At 36.9% G+C, this 26,492-nt stretch overlaps 2 protein-coding genes across 3 annotated transcripts; both read right to left on the bottom strand.

Moving 5' to 3' along the window:
- Positions 1-641: 641 nt before the first annotated feature.
- On the bottom strand, positions 642-4,832 carry LOC131798123 (prenylcysteine oxidase 1-like). Of its 2 annotated transcripts, none has more exons than XM_059115778.2 (3): positions 4,423-4,832; positions 2,976-3,371; positions 642-1,736 (listed from the first exon to the last, which is right to left on the bottom strand). In XM_059115778.2, the coding sequence occupies exons 1-3, from the start codon at positions 4,748-4,750 to the stop codon at positions 943-945; spliced, it is 1,518 nt and encodes a 505-aa protein (XP_058971761.1). In that variant the 5' UTR covers positions 4,751-4,832; the 3' UTR covers positions 642-942. The 2 variants fall into 2 exon arrangements, with proteins under 2 accessions (XP_058971761.1, XP_066020674.1); XM_066164577.1 differs by having other exon boundaries at positions 642-1,730.
- A 7,431-nt stretch (positions 4,833-12,263) lies between these two features.
- Positions 12,264-26,131, bottom strand: LOC131798270 (sphingosine-1-phosphate lyase 1). The gene is made up of 22 exons (XM_059115936.2): positions 25,971-26,131; positions 25,721-25,795; positions 25,018-25,111; positions 23,212-23,279; positions 22,721-22,804; positions 22,374-22,397; positions 21,944-21,983; positions 21,525-21,604; positions 20,955-21,009; positions 20,511-20,584; positions 19,784-19,872; positions 19,295-19,331; positions 18,593-18,664; positions 18,446-18,481; positions 17,796-17,938; positions 17,412-17,478; positions 17,140-17,205; positions 16,095-16,212; positions 15,894-15,948; positions 15,426-15,572; positions 15,013-15,133; positions 12,264-14,588 (listed from the first exon to the last, which is right to left on the bottom strand). Exons 1-22 carry the CDS (start codon positions 26,052-26,054, stop codon positions 14,457-14,459), a joined length of 1,761 nt encoding a protein of 586 aa, XP_058971919.2. The 5' UTR covers positions 26,055-26,131; the 3' UTR covers positions 12,264-14,456.
- Positions 26,132-26,492: the final 361 nt, after the last annotated feature.

Raw genomic sequence — 26,492 nt, 5'->3', positions numbered from 1 at the left:
AAATTTCAGTGTAAAAGGTGTAAGATTTGTCGTTACTTTGTACTTAAAAGCGTTTTAAAGTACTACTTGTGAAAAAAATTGAAATATTTCATTAAAAATGAACTGAATACTGTGTTTTAGAAACCAGCAGCGTTAGCTATTCGAATATACATGGCGAAAGTAGGGTACATAATCTATATCTTTTAAAAATTTTGCAACTTTTTGGCTCTAAGATAGATATTTTTCTAGGGAATTTTTTTCCTTACCTACTAATACGTTTTTAGCACAGTGACATAGTAAGTGTTTTCAGGCAAAATATGTTCCGCCAACAAATCTTGAACAGTTAAAATTTTTAATTGGTAAGTGTTTTATAAGAAAGAACAAAGGCTTTGTGGATACAATCTAGACTTAATAAACTTGTTTAGAAGCTATCAATTTGCGCCTATAACTTTTTAGGTAATATTGTTGTATGTTATGACAAAAAATTTAGAAATTAACATGTGAGAAAAATTAAGGATTTTCCAATAATACACTTGTAGTGCAAAACAGCACTTTTTTGTGAGACTATTGAGACGTTATCATTATTACATACTTTAAAAGATTTTCATGTCTTGTATATTTTCTTTGATTGTTAAGCATTTTTCAAAACATAAAAGCTGTTAAAAGTTGTCATTAAAGTGGAAAAAATATTTGACGTTTGAGTTTGGTATACAATTTTTTTATAGGGGCATTTTATTGTAGATCTTTGTGTTTACAATCCCATGGTGGAAAGCCATAGAGATTTCTTGGAATGAAAGAAAGTTTCATGTACAACAAAATATATTCAAAAATCACAAAGGTCTGACTTGTTATACCAACACAGGAGCCATACCATTGTTTAAGTGACCAATAAGGCTACTGTGATGTCATTTGAAAATAAGCTTAAACAGTTTAGTAAACACGTAAATGTTACTTTATCTAATCTCACAGCTCACTCCTGAGATTTGAGGGCTTGTCATTGATGTGTGCATCTGATAGCTTGCCAGAGTAGTAATGATGTGCTAATAAAGCTGCATTTTTAGCACTAACTGCTGACATCTCCATTGCACTTGCAGAATATTCAATTGCATTGACAAAGAACACTCCATCATCCAAAACAAATGACCAAAACTTTTCAGGAGGGGTAAAGTGTGGATATGCCAGCCATGATACTACCTTCATCTCATCTACTCTGCTAAACAGTTTATTAAGTTGCAATGCAGTCAGATTAGAGCGTGAAAAAATTTTGTTAATGGGCAATTCCTTTGGATCAATTTCTGTCCTGTTTTCAACAGGCTCCTGCTTGCCAATAGAGTTAAAAAAGTTTGTGGGTGTTTCTGTTGTGCCTATCACTTCTGGAATATCATCCTCAGTTGAAAATCCAAAATGAGTCATGTTGACTTGACCATGTATAAAAGTAGCAATTGTCCGCCAAAATTCTCCTAGGTCTTTTGGAGTAGGCCAGTTGTTGCAGTCTTTGCAATCAAAATAGTAATCTGCAATCTCTAAGGGTGCTGCAACAATGACAACATCATAATGCTGATCTGGAATTTGGCTGTCACTTTTTAAGGTGTACACAGGGCATACAGAACTTCCTTGACTTCTTTTCACAATCTCTGATATCTTGGTGTTTTTGTACACAGTAGCATTTGAGCTGGAAAGTAATCCATCGCAAACCTTCCAGTTCCCTCCTTCAACAGACCAAAGACCACCCTGTGATCCTGCTAAGGACACTGCTCCTTTTACAAAAACAGATAGACAACAATAATTATAATAATAATGATGATGATGGAAATAATGGGATAATGTATTCTAACTGTCCAATTGAGGATGGTCCTGAGGACTGTTGATGGTGGTGGTGACTACCATTTCAACAGCCTTAGAGGACACCATTTTCAGAGTTGCATCGACTTTGATGATGACTTCCTCTAAGGTTGTGGAAACATCAGTCATCACCACCAACAACAGGACTTCCCAGGACTACTCTCAACTGGACAATCAGATTAAATGATCACCTGTTACTCCCAAATTCAAATCATTAACTTTAATAGTAATCATGGAATTAAGCAGTGGCAGATCCATGAAGTGGCTCTTCATCCACTGTTTCGAAGTCAAACTGGAATTTGAAGCATTCTCAGTGTTCTGTTGAGAAACTCTTAAATCTGGAGAACCTGAAGGCAAAACCCTCACAGCAAGGCACAGCTGAGCACTCTTAACTCTCACAACTAGGTATCCCAAACAGTTAAAGGAGCTATGTCATAATATTTTTTAATCTTTTTCTTGTGCCCAATGTGCAAATTTTACCTTGATGTCGAGGGTGGCACTTTAAGAGGCCCAACGCCCCATAACTGCTGGCATATCCTTGGTATCTTTGGAAAAAGCAACAACAACCCCCTCCCCTAGTTCTTTAAATTTCCTTGACAATTTATATTAGGTACCTCCTGTGACAGTAGAGTGTCAGAAAAAAAACACTGACTGAAGGGCATTATCCACAAGATCCATTTTTAGGATTTTCAACTTAGGAAAAATTGAAAATCAAAAAGTAGCAAATGACAATATCTCTGCCACTCCACCTTTTGACCTAGGATCTGATTTTAATTCAAATTTAGTTGGACAACTTAATTTACACCACTAACCAAAGAATCTTTCCTCTGGCTCAGACAAGAAAATGAGGCCATGGGAAAAACAAAGGGATTTCAGTAATGTTGTCTCAGTTTTCTTTGTTTCTTGGGTTCAAGATATGCTTTGTGATCCCAGTGATGTAAATACCATAACAAAAGATTTGCTTGCAACCAAAAAAATTGTCAAAAGTTGTGCAGTATGTCAACCAGTCACAGTGACTGTTTCACAGTGTCCAATCTAAGTTGGCAAAACAGGACCACCATGCCTGCTTAGAACACAGTATTTGCCTTATCTTGACCACTTGTGGAGCCAACCAGTTGGAAAAAATTAATAATGCACTGAGCCAGACAACTTACCTGCAAACCCATTTAGAGTCACATCTTGACCATAATTGATCCTCATGACAACTGTCACTAACTCATCTATTAACAATTGATTAAGACCAATATTCTCCAAAGCTTGTCGTGTTGTTTGCTGTGTGTACTCATAGAACTTCTCTCCACCTAGAGCTCGCAACATTTCTGGCACAGTATTGAATGCCTGTTCCTTTTCTTGTAGATCATAAATATTTGAAAAGTTTGTTAACATTTCTGTGATGAAATTGTTCATGGTGTACAAGTCAAACAAGCCATACCGCCAAACAAGCTTTATGAAATTCACAAGTTTCCATCTACTACCATAAAAGACAAATTCTTCCCCATTATAAATTCCAAGAAGACTGTTAGGTTCACTGCTTTTCAGTTTTTTTAACCCTGTTTATAGAGAAAAAATAAGAAAATTAATAAATATGTCCCATGCTCCAAGCTGTTATTGTTTTGGTCACCGCGGAAAGGAGGAAAAAATGCAGTGAAGGTTTCCAATTGGTGGCTTACGTTTGATGGTCATGAAGCAAGAAATGACATTTTTATTTCTTGGTGTTTGAAGTCTAGAATGGACATGGAGTAAACATTTACATCAAATATATAGGGAATAATACATGGGCAAACATAGATATGGGATTTCTCTATGAGTATTCAAGTTGATATCTCACTAACTCACAAGCACCTGTGTGTTATCTTATTTATTGTAAATCACCCCTGAATAAAACATTAAGGTCATGAGAATAAGGGAAATGATCAACAACTAAAGAAGTTCTTGATGGTTAAACAAATTCTCCTTGTTAGCATCTTAAGAAATGTATGGAGAACAGTATGGAGAATATACATACTGGTGTTTGGGTGTAAAGGGTTAAGTTGTGATAAGGGCTCTAAATGTTTGATACATCCACTCCTCGCATAAGTGCCATGGATTAGGAATATGAAAGTGTTACAAGCTAGAGGTAGGTATCTGAAAAATTGTCATAACTTTTTCTATCATTTTTTTCCATTTTTTTCATGTTTTGCTTTGATGCATTTCATTTATCTTAGGTCATTACCAGTTTCCTGGGGGGAGAGTAGAAACACCTGAATGTGGTGAGCAGGAAGTCATTGTTTTGTTCTTACCAGTCTTGCCTCTCGTAACCCATCAACAAAATCTGGAAGTTTTTCATTACTTAAATTTCCTTTTTATTTCATTTATTTCTTCTTAGTAAAAATCAAGGAAAAATACTTTGAAATCTGACAAATTAACCTCTAGCTTAAGCTTCCGATCTACCAAAAGAGGTAAGCGTTCCTTGTTGTTCTGTAAAATCGAAATGATCCAATCAATGGATGTCAGAGAATCTTAAAAGAACTAGATATATCACTATTGATTGTGATAATTTAACTTAAGTACCAATAATAACAAAAGAATGTCTTTAAGCAGAAATGAAACTGAGATACGTACCGAGATACTCGACGAAATCTGCCATGTATTTGTTACTCTTATGTATTATCGATCCTCCTGATTCAAACCTTTTCCCAGCAATTTCCACGGTACTCAAACGTCCCCCTATCCTATCTGATGCCTCGTAAACATCAATTGTTGCCTCGGGTCCAAAGAGTTGTCGAATGAAATGCGCGGCACTCGAACCACCAATGCCTGCTCCAATGATTGCTATGTTAGGTTTTGCGTTTTTCTCAGCTGCAGAGACGGTGCACCGTTGTCTATCGAGAAAAAGGGCTGGTATAAGAAGGATGCTTGTACTTATGCCAAAACCCAATGTCCGAAACATTGTTTCTCGCCGGAAAATCCGTAAAAGAACAAACAAACTCGATCACAAGAGGGTACTCTTACTCTTACAGATTGATCGAGCAAAGCGTAACACAGAAGAGGTCTCGTGACCTAGGCATCCGTGACACAGAAAGGTTCGTGACGTAAACACGTAAATGTGACTGTGATAGCTATATGCTTCTACTTCCGGTAATTGAACTGAGCAAAGAAAAAGTTCACCTGAAATCAATAGCATCATCTCAGATCAACTTTGCACGACAAGAAGTTCATTTGCCACACTTTTACAACAAGAGAATATCAATTTATATTCTCTTGTTTTGCAACTATTCAAAAGTGGCCAAATTTACTCGCCGCAACTGACGGCAGAAATAGAAACTGCACGTCCCGAAACTAATTCATTTTTCCAAAGCAAATTTCAGCAACAATAGTAGCAAAATTCACCATTCGATGGCCTTTTTCTTCCCAGTTGGATTTGTTAATTAGGCCATAGAATTAGATTGGTAATTTTGTCTGAGTTCTTTTCTCGCTGGCTCGGGAAAAGATGCAATTTAGAGCAAAGAATGGTGCGACTCATGAATTAATCACACTGCTGAAAGCCAAAAAGATTGCAAGGATCACAAGTGATTTCAAAATGGATGTATGATTTAACTTTCTCTTCTATATCCATCTTTTATCATTTTCTAGAAGCTGTAAAGCTCAACGTAGGTTTTGACAAAAACCACTGGATACTTATGTTACTTCGGACTGGTAATATTGAGCAATCAAGAAATTTAATGATTTTTAAATGATTTAATTAAGTAATTTTTAAAAAACTTATCAATGATATCAACAATGAATGAAAGTGATCCTCGCAGTGATATGCACTACTTAGGCAGTAGTGAAAATAAGGCCTGAAAAAAATTCAGGCCTGTACGGGATTTGAACCCATGACCTCTGCGATACCGGTGCAGCGCTCTGCCAACTGAGCTAACAAGCCAACTGGGAGCTGGTCATGATGGTGGTTCTAAATAAACCCGTGAAGTGATGAATATACGGTTAAGAATATATGAAAGTCATATATGAATATATGAATATATGAAAGTCATATGCCTAAGTAGTGCATATCACTGCGAGGATCACTTTCATTCATGTCTTTATCCGCAGTTCAAATATATGACTTTCATATATTCTTAACCGGATATCAACAATATATGACACGCGAGATTGCTTGGTGGCAGGAAGCAGGAGACGATCTTGCCCCGTTTTGTACGTTTACATTGCACTGAATATCAATCACGAAATGGTCCTTTTCCATTTTCTAAACTACCTCTAAGATGATTAACTGAGTAGATAGTACTTAAATGCATCATAAAATGAGCTGAGGGACCGATATTATTTATTTAGAGGGAGAGAGAGGGAAAAAAAGGGGCATCAAGGCTATTTTAGATTGGCTAGAGGGGGGGGTGGCTAAATTTTTATACAGAATTTTAGAGGGGTTAGCATCATAAAATGAGCTGAGGGACCGATATTATTTATGTAGAGGGAGAGAAAAAAAAGGAGCCTCATGGCTATTTTAGATTGGCTAGAGGGGGGGGGTGGCTAAATTTTTATACAGAATTTTAGGGGGGTTAGCATCATAAAATGAGCTTAGGGACCGATACTATTTATGTAGAGAAAGGGAGAAAAAAAAGGGGCCTCAAGGCTATTTTAGATTGGCTGTAGGGGGGAAGGTAGCTAAATTTTTTAAACAGAATATAAGAATAGTTCGCCTTTATTTACTTTAAACCTAGGGTATCCCCTACGCTTTATCCAGGGTTTTTATAATTTTCAGGATTCCCAGAAAACATTAAGCTTGGGCAATACGTGGAGGGGGGGGGGGGGGGGGGGAAATGCAGATATGGGAAACCTCGATACAAACAAAGTATACAGGATATTTTACTATCTTTGCAAAATTCATCTAATGAACCCTTGATTTCCACTTCCTTTAAATTAACATAACAGTAAATCCTAATGTTTATTGGAAGAGGGTAAATGGTATGCCACGTCAGACAACAAATGTGAAAAAAAGCAATGGATGTGCATATTTATGAAGGTGAATTTGCCAATTTTTATTTATAGTTTTGCAGATAGATAATATGTTTCAAACATTCCATTTCTATCTGATAACAAAGGCTACATTCCCTTCACTTCAAGCTTAAATTGTAGAAGGTATACACGACGCTCAAAGCTCTTGCCTAATGGAGCCTCTTAGACTTCCTTTTCGGTGTTTAAGTGATTGTTTGCATTTCTAAGGTCCTAATGCAAAGATGATCTTTCTGCGTTACACATAAGTAGCCCGAGAAAATGGTTGCAGGTGTCTAGTTTAAAATATAGTATACATTTTACCATTTTAAATTTTCTTTGTAATTCTTATAGGATAATTCAATTTATGCAAAATGTGGCAACCAAATAGAAAGTGTGTGCACAAGCCATCCATTTGCGAAATTGCCTGTCAAAATGACAATAAAATGACATAAAAGCATCCATTCAAAAACGCACCTTCACGGCTGTAACGACAATCTTATTCTGATTAGTTGTCATATTAAGAGATACGAAACCGACAATTTCTTCTTGTGTACGCCATACTGGATGCATGCTTTTTTTTTCTTTGGTCCATCTTTGACCTTGAACTAATAGCGACAGGGCATCTCTATCCTCAAGGTAGGTGCCATTTTTTCACAATTCAATGACGAAATCAACTTAAGTCTCTAACAACCTTTCCTCTGATTGTACGACATTAAATAGGCACTTGGCTTAGCTTTGGGAGCTGGTTGTTTACCTTGCATGTAGTCAGAGTTTTTTGAAAAGGTGATTCCTCAGAAAAAAAAAAGTTATCGCACAATTAACAAATAGAGAAGCCTTGACTGTGCTCTGTTCTGTTGTAAAGCACGCAGGAAGCAGCTAGAGCACGAAAGAAGTGTAGGGAGAAACACGAGACGTAGTCGAGTATTTCTCCCTACACTTCTTTCGTGCTCTAGCTGCTTCCTACGTGCTTTACACAAGAAAACAGAGCACAGTCAAGGCTTCTCTATTTGTAATATAATAAAGAATCTGTGAAATTCCCCACGTATTACTTTCAATTTTCAAAACAAACTTTAGTTCTAAAGAGAACTACAGTGTCGTCAGCATGCTCAATACTTTCACAAAGCTTGCCACAATAAGTCAATCAGAATCACCGTTAGAATGGTTCAAAATAATCTGATTGGCTGTACAAGACTAAGGCTGTCAAAAATGTCAAACCATCAACGATTCACCTTCTGCGCGTTCCGGCAGGTCGAATTTGACAACGTTTTTAGTCCTTTAAGACAGCATTCGGGAAAGTGTAAATATTCAGTGAAATCCGGCCCCATTGTGGCTCTTAAAAAATGACGAAAGTTTTATCAACGTGATTAGTTAGAACACAAAATGTTCAAGCGTGTGTTTCCCTGACGGAACGACAGCCGAATTTAACCGGGACATTAGGATTGCTCGGGATTACAGCGCCGTAAGACTGGTGTGGCCCTTCCAATCAACGGATCGGATAGGATATCAGAGCAGGGCTCTCATTTGTTCTCTCGCAGTGCGGCCGATGTAATTTCTGAGGCGAAACTTGACTACGATGACCGGGAGATCGCCATGACGAGCTCTGACACCGGGGGTCATGATTTGTATGAATTTAACGGTTTTGCCAGTTTGGTTAATAATGGTAATTTTAAACTGAGTGAGAGTGCAATTTGGGCTGAAAATCATACGCGTGATTTCAAATTTCGATTTCGAATTGCACAGACACGAGGTTCAATTACCACTTGATTACATCCATTTTTGAAATCGCCCAAATACAGGGACTTTGGTCACTTCAAATATTTTATTGATGCAGTGACTGAGCCGTTTCGAAATTAAATTCATCCATTTTTGGGTGGGAAATAAGAAAATTTGGAAACAAAAGGTAGGCAAAAATTTGCCATAAAACGATACTCTTTCTTTGTCTTTCATTTTCCTGCAATTTGATCGGTTACTTTAAACAAGCCTTGAAATCTGGATTGGTTGTTTTGTTTTTAGTGTAGCCTGCTCATTGGCTGGGAAAAAGAATGCCAATTTAAAAGCCAAAAAAATGGTGCGATTTCCGTGAATAAATCGACACCAATTAGAGCCCCAACGGCATTAACGGGACTAGCAGTGATTTCAAAATGGGTATAATAATATTTTTAAATCATTTCCTGAGGTTTGTTTTCCTCTTTTGTTTTTGAACATGAAACCATATATTACACGAGTTGGTTAGCTGTGTTTGATACGTACGTAACCTTGCAATCTAACGGAGTGTTGAAAACCTTTAAACCTCGGACCAGCCATTTCGTTTAATCTTTTGAGGATTTTTCCCGTCTACCGCTCACAGTTATAATCAACGTCAATTGCGGCGAGCCTGGCATGTGTTACAAACCTTTGTGTTGGTTCTTCTGGTTGCTATTTGGCCGATTCGCCTGTTCCGAAATTTCTCTTTCAATTAAAGAAAAAAAAACTAGAGAAAAGTCCCGGAAAAGGTCGGAACAAAGTACAATTGGCAGATGGCGTGACAGCTTTAACTCAGCTCTATGCTCTTTACTCTCATGGAGCACGCTCTTTCAGTTCCCAGTTGGCTTGTTAGCTCAGTTGGTAGAGTGCTGCACCGGTATCGCAGAGGTCATGGGTTCAAATCCCGTACAGGCCTGAATTCTTTTTCAGGCCTTATTTTCACTACTGCCTAGGTAGTGCACATTACTGCGAGGATCACTTTCATTCACACAATCACCCAATCTTACACGACATCGACTCAAAACGTTACTCAAGTTTTTGCTTTCAAGATCATAATTTGCATCCTCAAGTTACGGGCTTTCTGCAAGCTTTTTTCTTTTGTGCTCTTCGATGAGTTTTTTTTTAAATAATTTCTTCAATTAAAGGGGATACGTGTACCCCAAAGTTATGTAATAAAAAAATGTAGGCCTAAAGACCATCGTACCTTATCACCACTGATTAACAAACAATGTGCACGTCGCTGAGTCGCCTGATTACGTGATTTTAATGCGCACTTCAGGATGCGAAGCGCAATACTGAGGAATCACTTTAATACCATCAGCAGAACCGAAGCTGTTTGATAGAATTGTTAGCTGTAATTTGAGAATAAGTTTAGCGAGGAGTCTTTATCAAACTTTGGTGAGAAGGACAAGAATTAGTGTTCTCCTTCCAGATCTAAAAATGCAGAAGTCCACGGTGAAATTCTCAGACGACGATATTTCCCAGTCAACACGCAAGATTGAAGTTGCAACATGGTGTCCTGTGTTTGCCATCGAAGCCTTTGTCACAGTAATAGGAAACCTTCTGATTGTTATTATCTTTGCACGAGATTACCGCCTAAGAAAGCTAAGCTCTTATCTCATTATCAGCTTGGCGCTGGCAGACCTGTGCATTGGCTTAATTGTTTTACCGCTATGGATTTATCAGATGACAGGCTTGGGTGAGCTGTGGCAAACCATCACTTTCCTGACGTTGGACATGTTCGCAAGTGTTGCCTCGATTTCAAACCTGGCCGCCATATCACTCGAGAGGTTATACGCAACCATGTTACCATGGAGACATCGTGCCACTCCAAAGTCCCAAGTTCTGTTCTTCATTGCCTCTATGTGGATGCTGTCTGCCGTCATCACGAGTTCGTATGCGGTTGCACTTTTTGCGTATTCGTCACCGTTGGGTTCCCTGTTCTCCTGGTTGCCCTATATTTGTCTCTTGTTGTTGGTAATCTGTGGGTCGTACTCAGCTCTATTTGTAAAAATGCGACGAACTGACCAACGTAGATTGGACAGAGAGCGCAAATTAACGGTGACTGTTGTTCATGGCTACAGTTTTCTCCATAGTCGCCTATCTTCCAATGGTTGTACTTGGCGTCAAGTACTTCGCTCTCAACAGAAAAACGAGCAATCTTTTTCTCAACATTTTGAGCTTGTTTAACTTTGGGAATTCTCTTGTGAATCCATTTTTGTATGCATTCAGAATGCCAGATTTTAGGAGGGCAGTTTGTTCACTGTTTGGCATTTATCACCAGGATCAACAAACGCGCCAGAGTCACGAGACTATCGCACATTTAAGTGAAAGAGCGCCGCCTTCGTTTGCGTTGAGAGAGTTATCAACAGCGGTTTCATCAAGGATAAGTCCAGTTGCTAGGCTCCCTGAGGCAGTTGACAAGCTTTCTGAACTGAAATGAACAGCGTTGAGAAATTCTCACTGACAGAATTGTGAGGTACAGTGAATGTAACAGTGACCGCTCGTATCTCACTGACTGTGTTATTGCGAGCTGCAGTCTCCTTTGTGCGGCAGTTTGCTCTAACTTTATATCAGAATTCCAGTCTTCATTAAGGCCTTCAATCATTGTTGTGAAATCGTTTTCTGAATCATTTGTTTGCGCTTACGGTCGCAGGCAGATATATAATAAAGGCAGTGTTACCGTTTCGTCTTCTTAGAAGAGAGCGGTTCCGGCCATTTCACATTAAGGAGCATGTCACACACAAGATTAGCATCCATGTTTCAATCAGACATTAAAGGAAACAAAGATGCAAACTCAAAAAATTTCCAACGGTGAATATACAACAATAATTAATGTAGCAGTGCTAAGTTTAACGATTTAACTGTGTTATCACAAAAAAAGGCCCACAAAAAAAAACGCATGGGGGCTCGACATAACATTAAAATAATAAACAACAGAAACGTTAATAAATAAAAAAAAGAATGATTTCTACACTATTGGCTAATAAAGAATTTGTTCATGCTTAGCGTACGTATATCGAGTTATGGATGCACGCGGGAAGTTTGGAGAACATGAAAAAATGCGTAAGAGAAGCTCGAGGCGCAGCCGAGAGCAACTCTAGCTCTTTGAGTGCTCTCCAAACTTCACAAGTGCATCCATAACTCGATCTACGACACAGCTAAAAGCACGTGCAAATTCTTTTGTAACAGAGCGACGACAAGATCTGCGCAAGTCTTTTCGGCTTTATTTTTGTTGCTTGTTGAATCAGTGCTGATAAAAAAAATTGGGCAGCTCTTCGCTGGTTTCTTCCATATTTCAAAGAGGAAGAAAACTGCACTTTAATTTAACTGGACGGAAACTCTGAAGCCAGGTAAAAAAATGCTCACGTCATCTCATTTACGCACGGGCGTGCGTAAAGAAAGATTTTGTTCATAGCGGCTCAATAGGACTTATATAGGGCAAGTACGCGCGCTATGTTATAATCACGGTTTGAGTATCATGAAGGATAAAATTAGCTAAGTTCCAATTGGTCAGTAGAGACGAATGAATTCGCGAGCAAGAAAAAATCGGAGAGGGATTTTAGGAGTTCTTCCATCCTTCCTTAGTACCCTTTCGTTTTCTCTCGCCAACTTTCGCTTGCCCTGCGTCCTTGTTCGTTCTACAAACAGACCGCCCAGACTAGAGGTTGCCGCAGCTTAACACTGTCCAACAAAGGAAGCATCGATTAAGACAACTGATACTCCAATGATAATGACAAATCAACAACTTTATTGCTGAGAACACAAAAACCACTCATATTAGCTAAATCAATTACATTTCATTGCTACAATATAAACTGATACGAATAAGAATATAATGTTGGCAAAATAGATGGTGAAACAAAAACGACAAAACGCGGTTAACCCTTTAACTCCCAGAAGAGACTAACATGTAACTTTTCCCTAAAATATTCATACATTATCCAACAAACAGGTACTATGAATATACAAACTAATGAGAGAGAAGTTTTTGTCTTGATCTAACACCAAATTCTCACAACTCATTTACAAGAAAGCATCCAGTATCAACAGTGGAGAATTAACAATAAAATCTTGGCAGTTAATGGGTTAAGACTCGTACTCGGCCGCCATGTTCTTCCCGTGAGTCCCCACGCGCCTTAATCCACTGGATTCCACCCTCTTCTTAACAACTAAACCCCAATTGGCGACTTGCTAAGAGTCTGAATACATCCAAAAAAGCAACAAGCAACGGTTCATGTTGTAATTGTCTGAGCAGGACTGAATATTAAGAGGAAAAGTGAAGATAAACAATGACTACAATTATGATGAGTTGACAGCAACGAGTTTTAACGAAACTTAACTCATTATGGTGTGTTCACTTTAGAACTGAAACATGTTTGGCGTAATCATGAAAAATTTTCGCGTCCCCAAGTCTAACCCTTTATTTTTTCCCTTATCTCAAAATAAAAGCTACTTCAACCTGTGGATGAGCAAAGAACCAGCTGCGCCTCAAATATGATAAGAAGGCAACAATGCCGCACCCTAGGAAAGATTGATTTGAAAATCCTGTTCTTTGTCATCTCGATATTTTCTTCAAATTATTGGGCTCGAAACCAACAAAAAGAGAATATTTTCCGATCGTCGTTTCTCAGGTCTATCGTGTTCAATCTAGCTTTTTCTGATCAAATTAAACATGCTCCAGCCTAGCGTGAACACAGGAACAAATCTAATCAAATCTATATTAAATCTTATTTCTAGATAATCATTAATTAATCAAACTCCAAAAAAATCCCCGCATTCCTACATTAATTCATTAAAAATTTAAAATGAAAAGGCTCCCTTGAGTTTTAACCGGAATGTATCCAGGCCTGCGACGCATGCGTATTTGATACCCTAGGACCTGCCTGAGTAAATACAACGAAGAAGGGTGGATCGACCGTAAAAACACTTGAAATATGTGATACCCTTGGTTGTTTTGCTTCCCATCCATAAGAAAGTATTCGATATGTTATGTATTAAAAACGAACAACCAAACACAGAAAAACGAAAATCGAGCGATCATTTCTCTATCTCGCGTGACAGTCTAAGTCACTCGCACGCGGTTGCATGGAGCACCCGATACGTAGGCTCTCTAATTCTTCATGAGAATGAGCCGACCTGGCCAGCAAATCCTAGCTGATGGTTGGCGCCCCGTGATGCAACTGACAATTCTATAGCCTTTATAGTTTGCACTGAAATAGGTAAATAATATTATCAAAAACCTTTTTTCCTCTAGCTTATATTAATGTAACCACGCTTTATAAATTAATGCCTGCTCCTTAGGCTAATGGTTTAAGTTCCCTTCCTGTCGCCCTTATTAAAGAAAATCAGGGCCAATAATAAGTAAGTTAATAGGTCAATGTAATAAGATTATAGGTGCATTTCTTCTAGGGTGTTTCTTTAAAATAATTCTAGCTGCTAAGTTATACTCATTTATTCTTTTTTCACCCAGGAATGATCAATATATTAGTAATATCTTGTTCTCAAAGTTAGGTTTCTATGGGTCAGTACCATGAATCAAAAGGCCCTTGGTACCCAAAAGGCTACCGCTGAAACGTTATATCATGTTGTGTCTATTTCACGATCGTTGACTCACTAGTCCATCAGATGTAACGAAAAATCGCTTTCTTCCAGAAATTGTTGATCCCAATCAAAGCCGTAGAAAATAGACTCTATCTAATTTACCCGATAAATACAAAGGTACACGACTGAAAAAGCGTTCCATCTTTTCCAATACATAAAGAGACAGAGAGCCCCTGCGTAGCCGAACTTTGGAATGTCACGCCACGCTTCCGTCGAAAAAGAGTTGGACGAAAGGTTGCGTGACACCTCGGGCGTGGAGGTAAATTAACGAATCAATTGTGTGACTTGCACCTTATTACTTCGTACCAAAAACAAAATTAATGCTTGACGACTCCATTCTCATGAGCTGCGTCGTGATTGACATTGTACATACAGTCCAAGAAGCCCCACGCTATTTCATTAACAATGGATCTATCCGGAATGCTCTGGGACATACCATAGATGGCAGACTGCAATAAGAGCAAAGTCAATAAGCTGTCGAAAAACCGATACGTCATTACTTTAAAAATTTACGACGCACATATTAGGTCAGTAACTGAATTACGAGACGGACAAAACCTCACAGATCAACTGCATTAGACGAAATTGCAGATATGGAAACCTAAAAAAATTCAGGCTTTGAAAGAGTTCCTCTCACATACTAGCTCAATGTTACTACCATTTCAAAGAAGGAAATTTGCCTCGCCACCAAGTTCGGTGGCTAGTGGCACCCTACCACCATCGAGTTCACACCCTGTCGAAACCTGACTTTTCGGGGCCTTTTTCTGCAGTTTCTTCAACTCGATTCATCTGTGATAATTATTTCGTTAATGATTATCATCCACAGGTCAAATTCGTTTTATTTCATTTATTTGTGCTAACAGAATATCTCACCATGCCGCTTGATTTTGCTGCAGGATCTTTCAAAAGTGCAGCGGTACATTCTCTGACGTCCTTAATAAACTGATCAGCCACACCTGGCTGTGTGTTCAAAGCTGTCACACAAATATGAATACTGCAAAAAATCGAAATACAACATATCAGCCATGGACAGATACACAACTTTCATTTCATTATTTTAAGAATTCTGTTTATTAAATCAGTGTAGATTTGGTAGAACATTTGAGAATAAAGCGTATTAAAAACCAACCTCGTTTCCAGGTCCTCTCTCTCTCTCTCCTTAAAGGGAGAGACCCTGGGAACAAGTAGCTTGTAAAAGCCTACGTCATTGTCCAGTGCAATTTATTATCATACTGTTGGGTACAGTTCTGAAAACTGAGTGACTGAAAGAAACAGTGAATACAAACCTTGAAGGGAACTGAAGGGTGTTTAGATGCCAGCCTTTCTTGGTGAGAGCATCGCCCAGGTGGTAAACATCAAAATCATGTGAAGCAAACGCCACCACACTCACTTCAGGTTTTCCAAGAACAAAAATACCTTTGATCTTTCGCAAGCTATAGGGGTACAAGGCAAAGAAAACTTCCATTCATTAACTAAAGACAAACATTAATGAATTTTCAATTTCAATCTCATCTTCATTGCATCTCCCTTCTGTAGGAAAGAATTATAAGGCTTAACATACCGTTGTAAAGGTCACATGGGTAACTCTATCACTCTCACGATTTCTATATCAAAATCTCTCTCATGTCTACCATACATTTTTTGGACTGAAAATCAGCCAAAAAAAAAGGCCCATGCAAAACTTAATATCCACAACGGTAGCTGAGGGTTTTGTAAAATAAACCTTAAAATACAAAATTAATAATCTTTCTCACCCATCCTCAATTTTCTTTCTTGTTGATATAATTTTTCTTGTGCTCTCAACATAACCTGGAAGAAAAAAAGCCATTTTTGTATTGATTGTGGCAGATACTGCTGAATGGTTGTAACCAAATGAATTACACTCTCACTCAAACATTTTAAATTAAATCTAGTTAACTACAAAATCATCCACTATATGGATAAGCTTTCCATACCAGACTCTCCATAGTAAATCATTGTAGCCCATGTCGCTGCTATGATTGCACCAGGTCGACTGCCAGGTATTGATGGACAGGCATAAATTCCTCCTTGCCAATCAGGTGCAACAAAATACTAAACAAAAAAAACACTGTAAATCCCCTTACATGAGCTGCATCCTTTCTACACTAGGTTTGATGCACAAGTGAATTTCATTTTGAGTAAACAAAGCAGCTTTTGCAACATTCAATCCCCATCTTCAGGAAAACTTAACCTTTTTCCAATGCTAATGCTCAAAATGTCAGTTTTAGAATCTCTTTATGATGGCCCTGCAATTCACCTTATCAACTCAGTTGATAAAAACAAAATGTCTACTTCAGCATGTCTTTTTTGTTGTTGTTTTCTTTTTAATGTGCAGCTTGCATAACTAAATGAGTTTTATTGTTTTTCCTTTGCAAAAAACAGCAAACTGCCAGCAAACTAGAACCACAATTTGGTATACTGCACCTCCCATGTTGGCATAAGAATTTCATGCATTTTAAATTTTAGCCGAATTTTGTGGAAAGTCAGCAATTGGTAATCTTGGTGTCCCCCCCCCCCCCCCAAAAAAAAAAAAAAAAACCAAAAAAAAAAATTAAGTTCCAATGAGAAATAAAAATTCATACAAAATTAATGCTGAGGAAATTTACTACCAGTAGTTGCATACAAAAGCTGCAAGGAATTACACAAAAGGTAAGGATATGATTTTTGTTTAATTGTGTAATTCTGAGTACATTAACCCTTTAACTCCCAGATGTGATTAACATAAAACTTCTCCCTACAATATCCATACATTCTTTAGCACACAGGTAATGAGGATATTCAAACTCATCAGGTAGAAGCTGCTATCTTGATCTAGCACCAAGTTCTCATAACTAATTTACAAGGAAATGTGTAGCAGCTACAGGGGAGAATTAACGATCAGATCTTAGGAGTTAAAGGGTTAAGAGGCAAGGTTTTAAGAGTCAATAGTATTTTCTATAGAGGTTTCTAAGAAGTAAAGTTTGCTTTGAATCAATTCACCTGAAAATGCCTGAGATGCTTGTTGCTGTACATGATAACTGAAGATCCTTTGGGTGAGAATCCATACTGAAGAGAGAACAGACAGTCTTCACTTAGGGATCAAAGTGCAAAACAACAAACAACTTAGATAAACTTAAGGGAAGAAAAAAGAGACATGAATACTAGTAGGACACACTAAACTCAATAGATTTCATTTTGCATTCAATGTTAAAATAGGGTTGAGAAAATATACATACACAGAGGCACTTTGGAAACCTCTCACTTTGACGTACCTTGTGTGTATCACAGGATATACTTGTAACTCCATCTACAGAAAAATCAAATGGAGGAAGACTAAACCTGGACAAATCAACAAAAATATGCAATATTAGTATTCATATCATGATACAAAATCAGAATCTGTGAGATGAAAGCCCAATTTCTTATCATGCAAATATGGGGGGGGGGGGGGAATGGGAAGGGAGGGGCAACTGTTACGGAATGGAATCCAGTCGAGGGGGAGTAGCCATATTTTCAGAAGCTTTATATTTATGGAGGGTAGGATAAGCTCAGTTAGGATGACCCTTCTGGCTTGTGGGTATTTCTACCTTTTATCTTTTTTACCCAAATGAAAGCACCGAAAAACCACTGGGGATTGTGTTATAAAAGAGACATACCCAGCTTTTTTCATGAATGGTATCAGAAAACCACCAAGGCAGGCATCTACATGACAACCAAGATTATACTTTTTGGCAAGTTTGGCTATTTCTTCAATTGGATCCATAACACCATGAGGAAACTGAGGTGCTGAGCCACAAAGCTGAAACAGAGACAGAGCATTCATGTATTGTTTAGACAATAGCATAACTGTAACAGTGTATTAACAGGAACTGCAATACTTAGATGTTGCCTAAAAGGTGAAAATGAAGACAGAGAGGAAGACAGGTTCAAACAAAAGATAAACAAACAAACAAAAGAAACAAATTAAAACAAGCCACAACAGTCAAGTGACCCACATACAAACAGTGAACACAGAATAACAGTAACTTGCATTTAGGCATAACTTTTTTTTTAGTAGAGGGTGACAGTTGTGGCTGTTTTTTTAACAATAGTCCACATTTTGAACTGACAGCAAACACCTGTAACTAGTGAAGATCTATCACTGCAGACTTTCAATTTTTTAACATTTTCCACAACTCCTTCACTATTACAAAATCTTGCACCCCAAAGCAGGTTACAATGAGACAACAAAATGTCTGAAAAAGACAAAAGACAAAGCAACAATGACAATAACAGCTCACAAATTGCAGAACCAAATTGAACATACTAGAATGGTATTCTTTGTTATTGCTCTCCGCATGGCCTGCAAGAAAAAAAAACATATCACTGAGTGGCAAACATTTAGGCTTTGGTCTTTAACCTCTTAAATAAAGTTCAAGTTCCAAATCTAACACTTGTAAATACCACTTCTTACCTTGATGTTAACTTTCCTTGTTTTCTCATCAACAGGAACATGAACAAGCTTAATATTGAAATAGTGAGCTGCCTATAAAACCAAGGAAAAAAACCAAGTTTATAGGTGGAGCTATATTATAACTATACTGCCAGAGGGTTCCACTTGTATGATGTAGAGTCACTGATTAGTAGAACTCACCCTGAATAACAAAGACAGACAAACAAACAAACAAACAAACAAACAACCAGGCCAATGCACAAACAAACTTGAAATGCAGAGAGCAATAATGATTTCAAATTTTTCCAGCCATAAACTCTGCTTGCAAACCCAACCATCAAAAGAGTAAAGTTGTCTTGGGAAATTTTGAAGTAATGGAAAGTAGAAGAAACTGAATCTCTTGTAGGGTTCCTGACCTCTAGACTTACATACAAAAATTCTTCTAAATGGACTTTTAATTTCAACATAGAATATGACATTTCCCCCCCATGTTCCATCTCCTTGCTAATTTCCCCAAATCCTCCCACCCTAAAACTCACACCATCCTATCTTTGCCTACTCCCCAAACCTAGTTTCCCTGCCAAAGACATAATTTTATGGCTTTGTTTCCTTTTGACTATATTTCTGAATAAAAATTGAAATTAGTGATTCACTGATCACTTAAAACACAGTGTCAACTCAAATGAAATCTACTTATTCAAAATAAACCATCAGTACTTTTACCTTGTCAAATGCTGCATGAATACTTATAGGTGCCACACTGAAATAAAGAAAAATGTGTCCTTTTTAAATAGCTCTGAATCTGTAGCAAGTACCCTACAACTAGATTGACAAATTACTAGTTACATGTGCCAGTGCATGTCATGTAACAATGGTTGATTCTTGAAGTTAGGGTTTTTTTTCCCTTCATTACCTTGTAATGTAAGTGGTGCTGGATAATTTTAAAGTACCACTTTTCAATTTTTCCCAACTTACAGCTATTCCTATGGACATATACATGACCAGGTGAGATGCACAGATCTTTCAATGTGTTGTTGAGCTAGAAATTGAAAAAATTTTGGCATTGAATTTCAATGCCCTGAGCTTCTTTTCTTAATTCAAATGTGGAGGATATTTTCAGTTATTTTACATTATTCTACAACTACATTTCTGCATGAAAAGCCAGTGTTTTTTTAGGCCTGTCTTAATCATTCAATACAGGATGGTATTTACATTTCTGGGTGTGTTATTCCACGGTCACTTGCCCAGTCACGATATGCCTTACATGCCATCAATATACTCTCAGTTCCTCCACTGGTCATCTAAAAAAGTAAAAAAAACATAGTAGTCTCTACTACAGTTGTGAATGTCCTTGAGAGTCTTAAATTAAACAGTGGCAAGTCATAAATACATACAGAAATAAATAAGCAAAATATCACTGTCCAAACAAGTTGTAAATTTTCACATTTATGCAAGAATACTAAAAAATGAAGTTTAAGGGATCAGATTGTTGGTGCCTACAATGCACTCAGGTATCTATGCTCTCAATGCAAGACTCATTGATTTCATAAAATAATTAACATTTAAATCTAGCTATTAATAAACTAAAACATTTCTTGAACACACTAGACTGTTTAAAAAAGAGGATTATTACTTAACCCTTTCACTCTCAGAAGTGATTAACAACTAACTTCTCCCTGCAATATCCATACATTATCCAGCAAACAGGTCATGAGAATACTCAAACACATCAAGCAGAAGTTGCTCTCTTGATCTAACACCAAATTCTTGCAACAAATTTAAAAGGAAATATGTTGTAGCTGGAGGAGAGAATTGACTATCAGATGCAGGAGTTAAAGGGTTAAAGCAAAAATTGCAGTGTTATTCTTATGCTGTATAGAGGGAATGTAACCGTTGAAAAGTTGGGGTTTTATTGCATTATTTCACGAATGGTTCTTACAGTTCCACATGCATCCTTCCCTCCATGGTACATATTGACACACATCTGAACAACTTCTGCTTCCATCTTCCGCACTGTTGGATTAAAAAAAAATACTTATGCCATTTTCATGACACATGTAATGACACCCATGGAATAAAAATTATCATAACATTTCTCAGCTAGTACATTTCCTATGATTGGTCAATTTAGGAGGCCACGATTCACTGTGTGGCCTGCTAAATTCAAAATTTTAATTGAATTGAAATTTTTCCCCTCTATTTGAACCCAGAAATATAAAAAGTATCTTCCTGAACTCATTTTATCTATCTATACTGTAAGTTAGAGTTGTACCTCCAAGCATTGAGCATGGGTCACAATTCAGAGTGGAAAACTTGATCTATAAGTTACAGTATGGACCTTGAACTTGAGTTGGTTAGGTTACATTGTGAGCTGCTTACTTACCATCAGGAAAGATATCCACATGGAGTGGATTGGCCCAAGTGAATTTTGAATAGACCTGTAGGCAAAATAATTCAAATCAAAGGAAGGCTGATGCTGTTTCTGATCATAAAAGCTTCTTTAAGTTAGCACAATAGTTTCAGTTAAAAGTTTAAATTTTTAGTGAAAGATTATTCATCCTGTTTAGTAACTCTGGCCATCAAAAACTCATCTAAGCCTAAAAATGTGCAGGTATCCACAATGTAAACAACATACCTGATAGAATACAGGAATTTTTTTTCTTTTTTCTTTTTCATAACATTCAATGAGTCTAAAATTCATCTTTCAATTTCCTGTAACCTTTTAACTCCCAAGATCTCATTAGTAATTCTCCTTACTATCTGCCATACAGTTCTTGTGATGTTAGTTTGGATAATTTGGTATTAGATCAACTTCTAGTCCGGCAATTGATATTTTTATTTATTCCCATTGCTTGTCTGCTTAAGATTGTATTGATATTGTGAGGAGAAATTCTGTCTTGGTCACTCAGGGAAGTTAAAAGGTTAATGCCCCTAAACAAGGCTTTTTCTTTACCTTTGTTAGCACTTCTGTGAGTTCTTTTCCTCCACAATAAATTGCTCCAGAAACACGTCCTTCCTCCCATTTCACTTCACCTACATTGAATGATTAGATTACAATGTAAGGTATTGATAAAATTAAAGAATTAAAGTCCATAAGTACAACATCCTCCTAGATGTCAAATGATCTCCCAAGATTAAGATTTGTAGCGGTTCAGCTGTGTAGCTTACTCTTAGTGGAGAAAAATGACACACTGTTTGAAACTTGAGAGACTATTAAAAAAATTTTAATATTAGTAGATCAGAACTTATAATAATTGTCATCAAAAAAAATTCAGCAAATACATGTATATCTTGTAAACCACTATAACAAAAAAAATTTACAAGTACAGATACCAAGGTTATTGCTGTTGTAGTGATGTAGATGTCACTTACCAAGCTTTGTGTAATTTTCAATTTCCTTCATTAGATCTTTCTACAGGGGAATAAAATAAAGCTTTTTGTTACCATAAAAGCATGTGTCATAGTATTAAATTAGAGTACATGCAAAGAGGCACACCTATGCAAGTTTGAAATATTAACATGTTTTGGATTTTGGACCACTTCCTGCACTCCTTCCCCCCCCCTCCCTCCACCTACAGCCCACAACATTCTTCACAGTCATGATAATTATAACAATACAAACAAAGGAAATTAAAAAATAAAAAATAAAACTGGTTTAAAGTATTCATAACCAGGAAGACTTCAGATCACAACAAGTAATAATTATCTAGCCTTGACACCAAACATAAATTCAGGTGAAAATTATTTCGTAAAACAGTTTTAAAATCATTTACAATTACTAAACTCATTTCAAAATACAAACCTCTTTCATTCCTTTGGCTGGTAGCTTAAAATTGAATTTAAAAAAAGTATAAATAAGTACATGAACTTACACAGAACAGTTAGCATCACAATTTGGAGCAAAATCTTAAATTTGCAAAATGATGTTGATTCAACAATCATCTTCCAGAAGGTAACATTTAAGGAAGGAAGTGTACTAGTCTACCTTCTCCTTCACATTTCCTTTCAATCAAGTTTCTTGTTTAACAATGATCTAAATTACATACACATCTGTCAAGATACCCACTACAGTGTACATCATTGAAAAAAGAACAATTGAAGAAAGTACAAGTGTGTATATTTAGATGTTTGAAGATTCATACGACATACTCTTGTATGAAAGGTCTCTCCTGGCTTCACAGGAAATACTGTTTTGCCCATTTCTTCCACAGTTTTATTCATTTCATTGGCTATCTGAGGAACAGCAAATAAACAATTTGAATTGAAAAAATCAACTTTTCTAACATACCAAAGTACAGTATAGATGCAGTGGACTTCTTTAGTATTGATGAAGGTCTCTAGCATTTACTGGCAACTTTAACATACCATACTTTTTGAAAGGAAGTGATGGTAAAGTTTGTGTCCAGACACTCAAAGACAAGGATAAGTATTTGACTTGGGAAATTTTGTCAACTGATGTGTATCTTGTTTGTACTTTTCTTTCTATTACAGTGAATGTTCTGATAGGTTCCCAGCAAAGGTTTTGACTTTAAAATCCTCATTACACAGGTATGTATAGCATGACCAGGAGAGTGGAGAGGTTCTGAAATATTTCCCCTCTTACACTGTATTTTGTCAATCTTAAACACTTGTATCCTCACCTTATCTTTTATAAATGGCAATCTTCTCAACGTTCGAAAAAATCCTTTCTTTACTCTCTCTATCAGACCTGAATGACATCAAATAACATTGGCATTAACAACAATATCATGTGAAACACAAGCCATGGGAACTGTAAGAGTCATGGGCTGATTGATTTGTCTAGATTATCTTATGTCAACACTAGCCACTGGGTCAAATTATTATTGAGACAATTTAAAAATTAAGAGGACAAGAATAATTTTGTGCTTTCCCAAGAATGTAAATAAGTTAAGAATCTTTCTTTACTTTCAGACCAGCAGTAACTTCTCTATCTTGCAGCAGTGAATTGCATTGCTACATGAAAGTCTTCACACAGGATATCACATGAAAGGAGCTGTAAAATTGTTAATCATAACAATTAACTCAAATGTGATTGGTGCTTCATTTTTGACTAATCATTCTGTACAGTTGTAGTTGGACAGTTGGCTGTAATCAGACACCTGTAATTGGACAGTTGAAGCAGCCAATCATACTAGGTCTACTCAGATAAATCCACCAATCACAGAATTGATCACATTAACCACAGCAACAACCACTTATCCAACGAAAAACAAGGCAATTTCCAAAATGGAGGAATATTTAAGTAAAGACATTGTCTCCACTGGAGATATCTGTTCTAAGTATATTTGTTTTTCAGAAATTTTAATGGTTATAATTAATTGGTAACAAAATTTTTTGTCGTTGAATTCTGTCAGTAATCATACTTGTGATTAACAATGGGACTCCCGCTTCACAGTTGTCTGATTTTGTTAATCATTCATATGTCATGAACCAAATTGGACTCCACTTGGTCCTAATACCATTATTAATTAATGTGTAATATGGTAACAAGCACATTTGCCAAAAATTGAGACTGAATATCCTATGAAAAAAAGCAGAAAAAAACAAGTGGCCTTTACTTGAATTTCCCTCTATGAAATGATGGGTGTGTTAATAAACAGAGTAATGCGGTAACATGTAATGGCACCATGCTCTTTAATTAAGCAAGTGATATCTTGACTTTTTGCAAGCTTTTTAGAGTATGCTCAAGACTGGAAACACCTCAGGATTTACTATAATTCTTTCAATCAATCTTCACCTTTTAATGCTCAAATTTTTATAGTAACACTTCTTTTATTACTTATATCAAAAAAAGAAAAAAAACTCAAGAGTTGAATCTCTTTATATATGTATAAATCATTGGGGGCATAGCTGGAAGAATGTTTTGGGGATGTTTTTATCTATGCGAAAAGTAAAGATTAGTTTAGGATTAGTAAAAATTACCCTGGCCAACACACAGTCAAATGTCTACACATGTGCTGGCATTGTTATGACTAGGTGGTGTCCTTTTAGGCTCTCTGACTCCATTGTCTCACGCCAGTTACAACCAACCACACAAGCCACTCTGCCTCAGTTTTTTCCAAAACATATCAGGTTTTTAGCAAAGCTCAAAATAGAAAGGCATGCCTTCAGGATACCTGTAATTGATTATGCTTTGATTCAAAAAAAGATTCAAGCTTTCCTTTCCTGACTTTATTCTCTTTTTTCATTTCATATAGCTATCAACATTTCAGTTTTCTTTAGCTTACTTTATGAGAGCAGTTGTATTGAATATATTTCTTTGAAATTTTGTGAAGGGAACTTGTTGCACGGCTAGCCAGAATTGATGCATTTGCACATGTTAGACGTCTGACTGCTGTGTTAGGCGATGTTAAGTGGTGCCATTGCAGCTGACATTATAGTTTGCTTGCTTAATATTTAATTCACAAATTGCATCAAATACAAACTTTTTTCTCTGAAGAATGCCCATCCAATCACCCAGCGTAGAATTTCCAAGGCAAGCCAAACAAAGAAGCAGTAGGTCACTGTATTGACAACAATCTGTTATACAGAATAAACAAGTTGGTTGGTTTGTCAGAATTAATTAAAAGTAGATGGAACCATTCTAAGACTCATCTTTGCTCGGGTTCCTCTTTGCCCTGGATTACTAGCCGAACACACATACAAAGCCATATGACAATATAATCATGGTCATAATTTGCCACCCTCATACCTAAACATCCGAGAAAATATTTCATCTCATTTGATGTTATTGTTTACACAATCGCAGAACTTGACACGTTTGCACTTTCAGTTAATTACACGTGAGCTTGCTGATTTCTCCGTTACAGAGATTATGTAATTTCAAAGCAAGAAATTGCCCAATTACAAGTATAAAATATCGACCTTTGACCACTTCGAAAATAAACTGTTACGTGTAGTCTAGGAGAATTTTTGACAGGCCATATAAACCCTCTTCGTAACACTTGTTCCTTGAGTGATGAAACTGAAGTTCATGAGCAGTCTTCATGAACGATTAATATAAAAAATACAAGACAACAGATCCTAAAAACATGCCAAGAGAACTAAGAATTACAACATACTTTAAATCATTCAAAAAATGGAGAAAACGCTAAGTGCAGCTACGTAAGTTTTAAATCGGCTTATTACCTCCCATGCTTCCATTCCTCGGCACCATCGATGAATATGGCGTCTTGCCTCGGCCAGGTAAAAAACGAACGTCCACTGGAAGAAAAATAAAATAGATCACAAAATTAACATAAGGAACATATATTACTACCGTTGAAATGCAGTTTCAGAAAAATAATCTTCGATAAATTCTCCCGGCTTATGTAACACCAGCACAGTACGACAGTAACATCGGTACAGTGGCCGGTAAACATCACAGTTCACAACTAACACATATTTCATTCCAGTGGAGATATTCCGGTAGATGAGGTTCTACTACATCTAAAAATTGTTCCCATAACGTTTTGTCTAACATGGTCGAAGACGATTGATATTTCGAGCCTAACAAATATTTGAAGTTGTGTGATCTTCACTGTCCCATGAAAGTCACGTGATGACGTAAAACCGGATTCTCTTGAAAGTTAAGCAATTTCCGGTTGTGTTTCTTCGCCTTATTTAGACTTATTAATCCTTTTTGTGAGAAGTATTTCGCAAAAGCTCCCCTGAATGAATAAAGTTTACTTTGATTTTAATAATTAAGTGGTTATGGGGAGACATGGGCTTGAACGTTTTGAGGTTTATTGCAATACTCGTCCGGAGAGAAATTTGTGTGACGCACTTCCGGAAATATGGTGGATGATTTCTTACTGAAGTAACTACCGGATCGAGCGACAAAGCGCGAAGGCGATCTTTTCATATCAATTGCTTCAAGTCCTTTTGGCTACCTTCCATTAGACCTTATTCGGGGCCACAA

This window comes from Pocillopora verrucosa, chromosome 3, assembly GCF_036669915.1.
Source record: "Pocillopora verrucosa isolate sample1 chromosome 3, ASM3666991v2, whole genome shotgun sequence".
Taxonomy (NCBI): domain Eukaryota; kingdom Metazoa; phylum Cnidaria; class Anthozoa; order Scleractinia; family Pocilloporidae; genus Pocillopora; species Pocillopora verrucosa.
The sequence above is the reverse complement of the archived record's forward strand: the minus strand, read 5'-3'. Positions and strand labels throughout refer to the sequence as shown.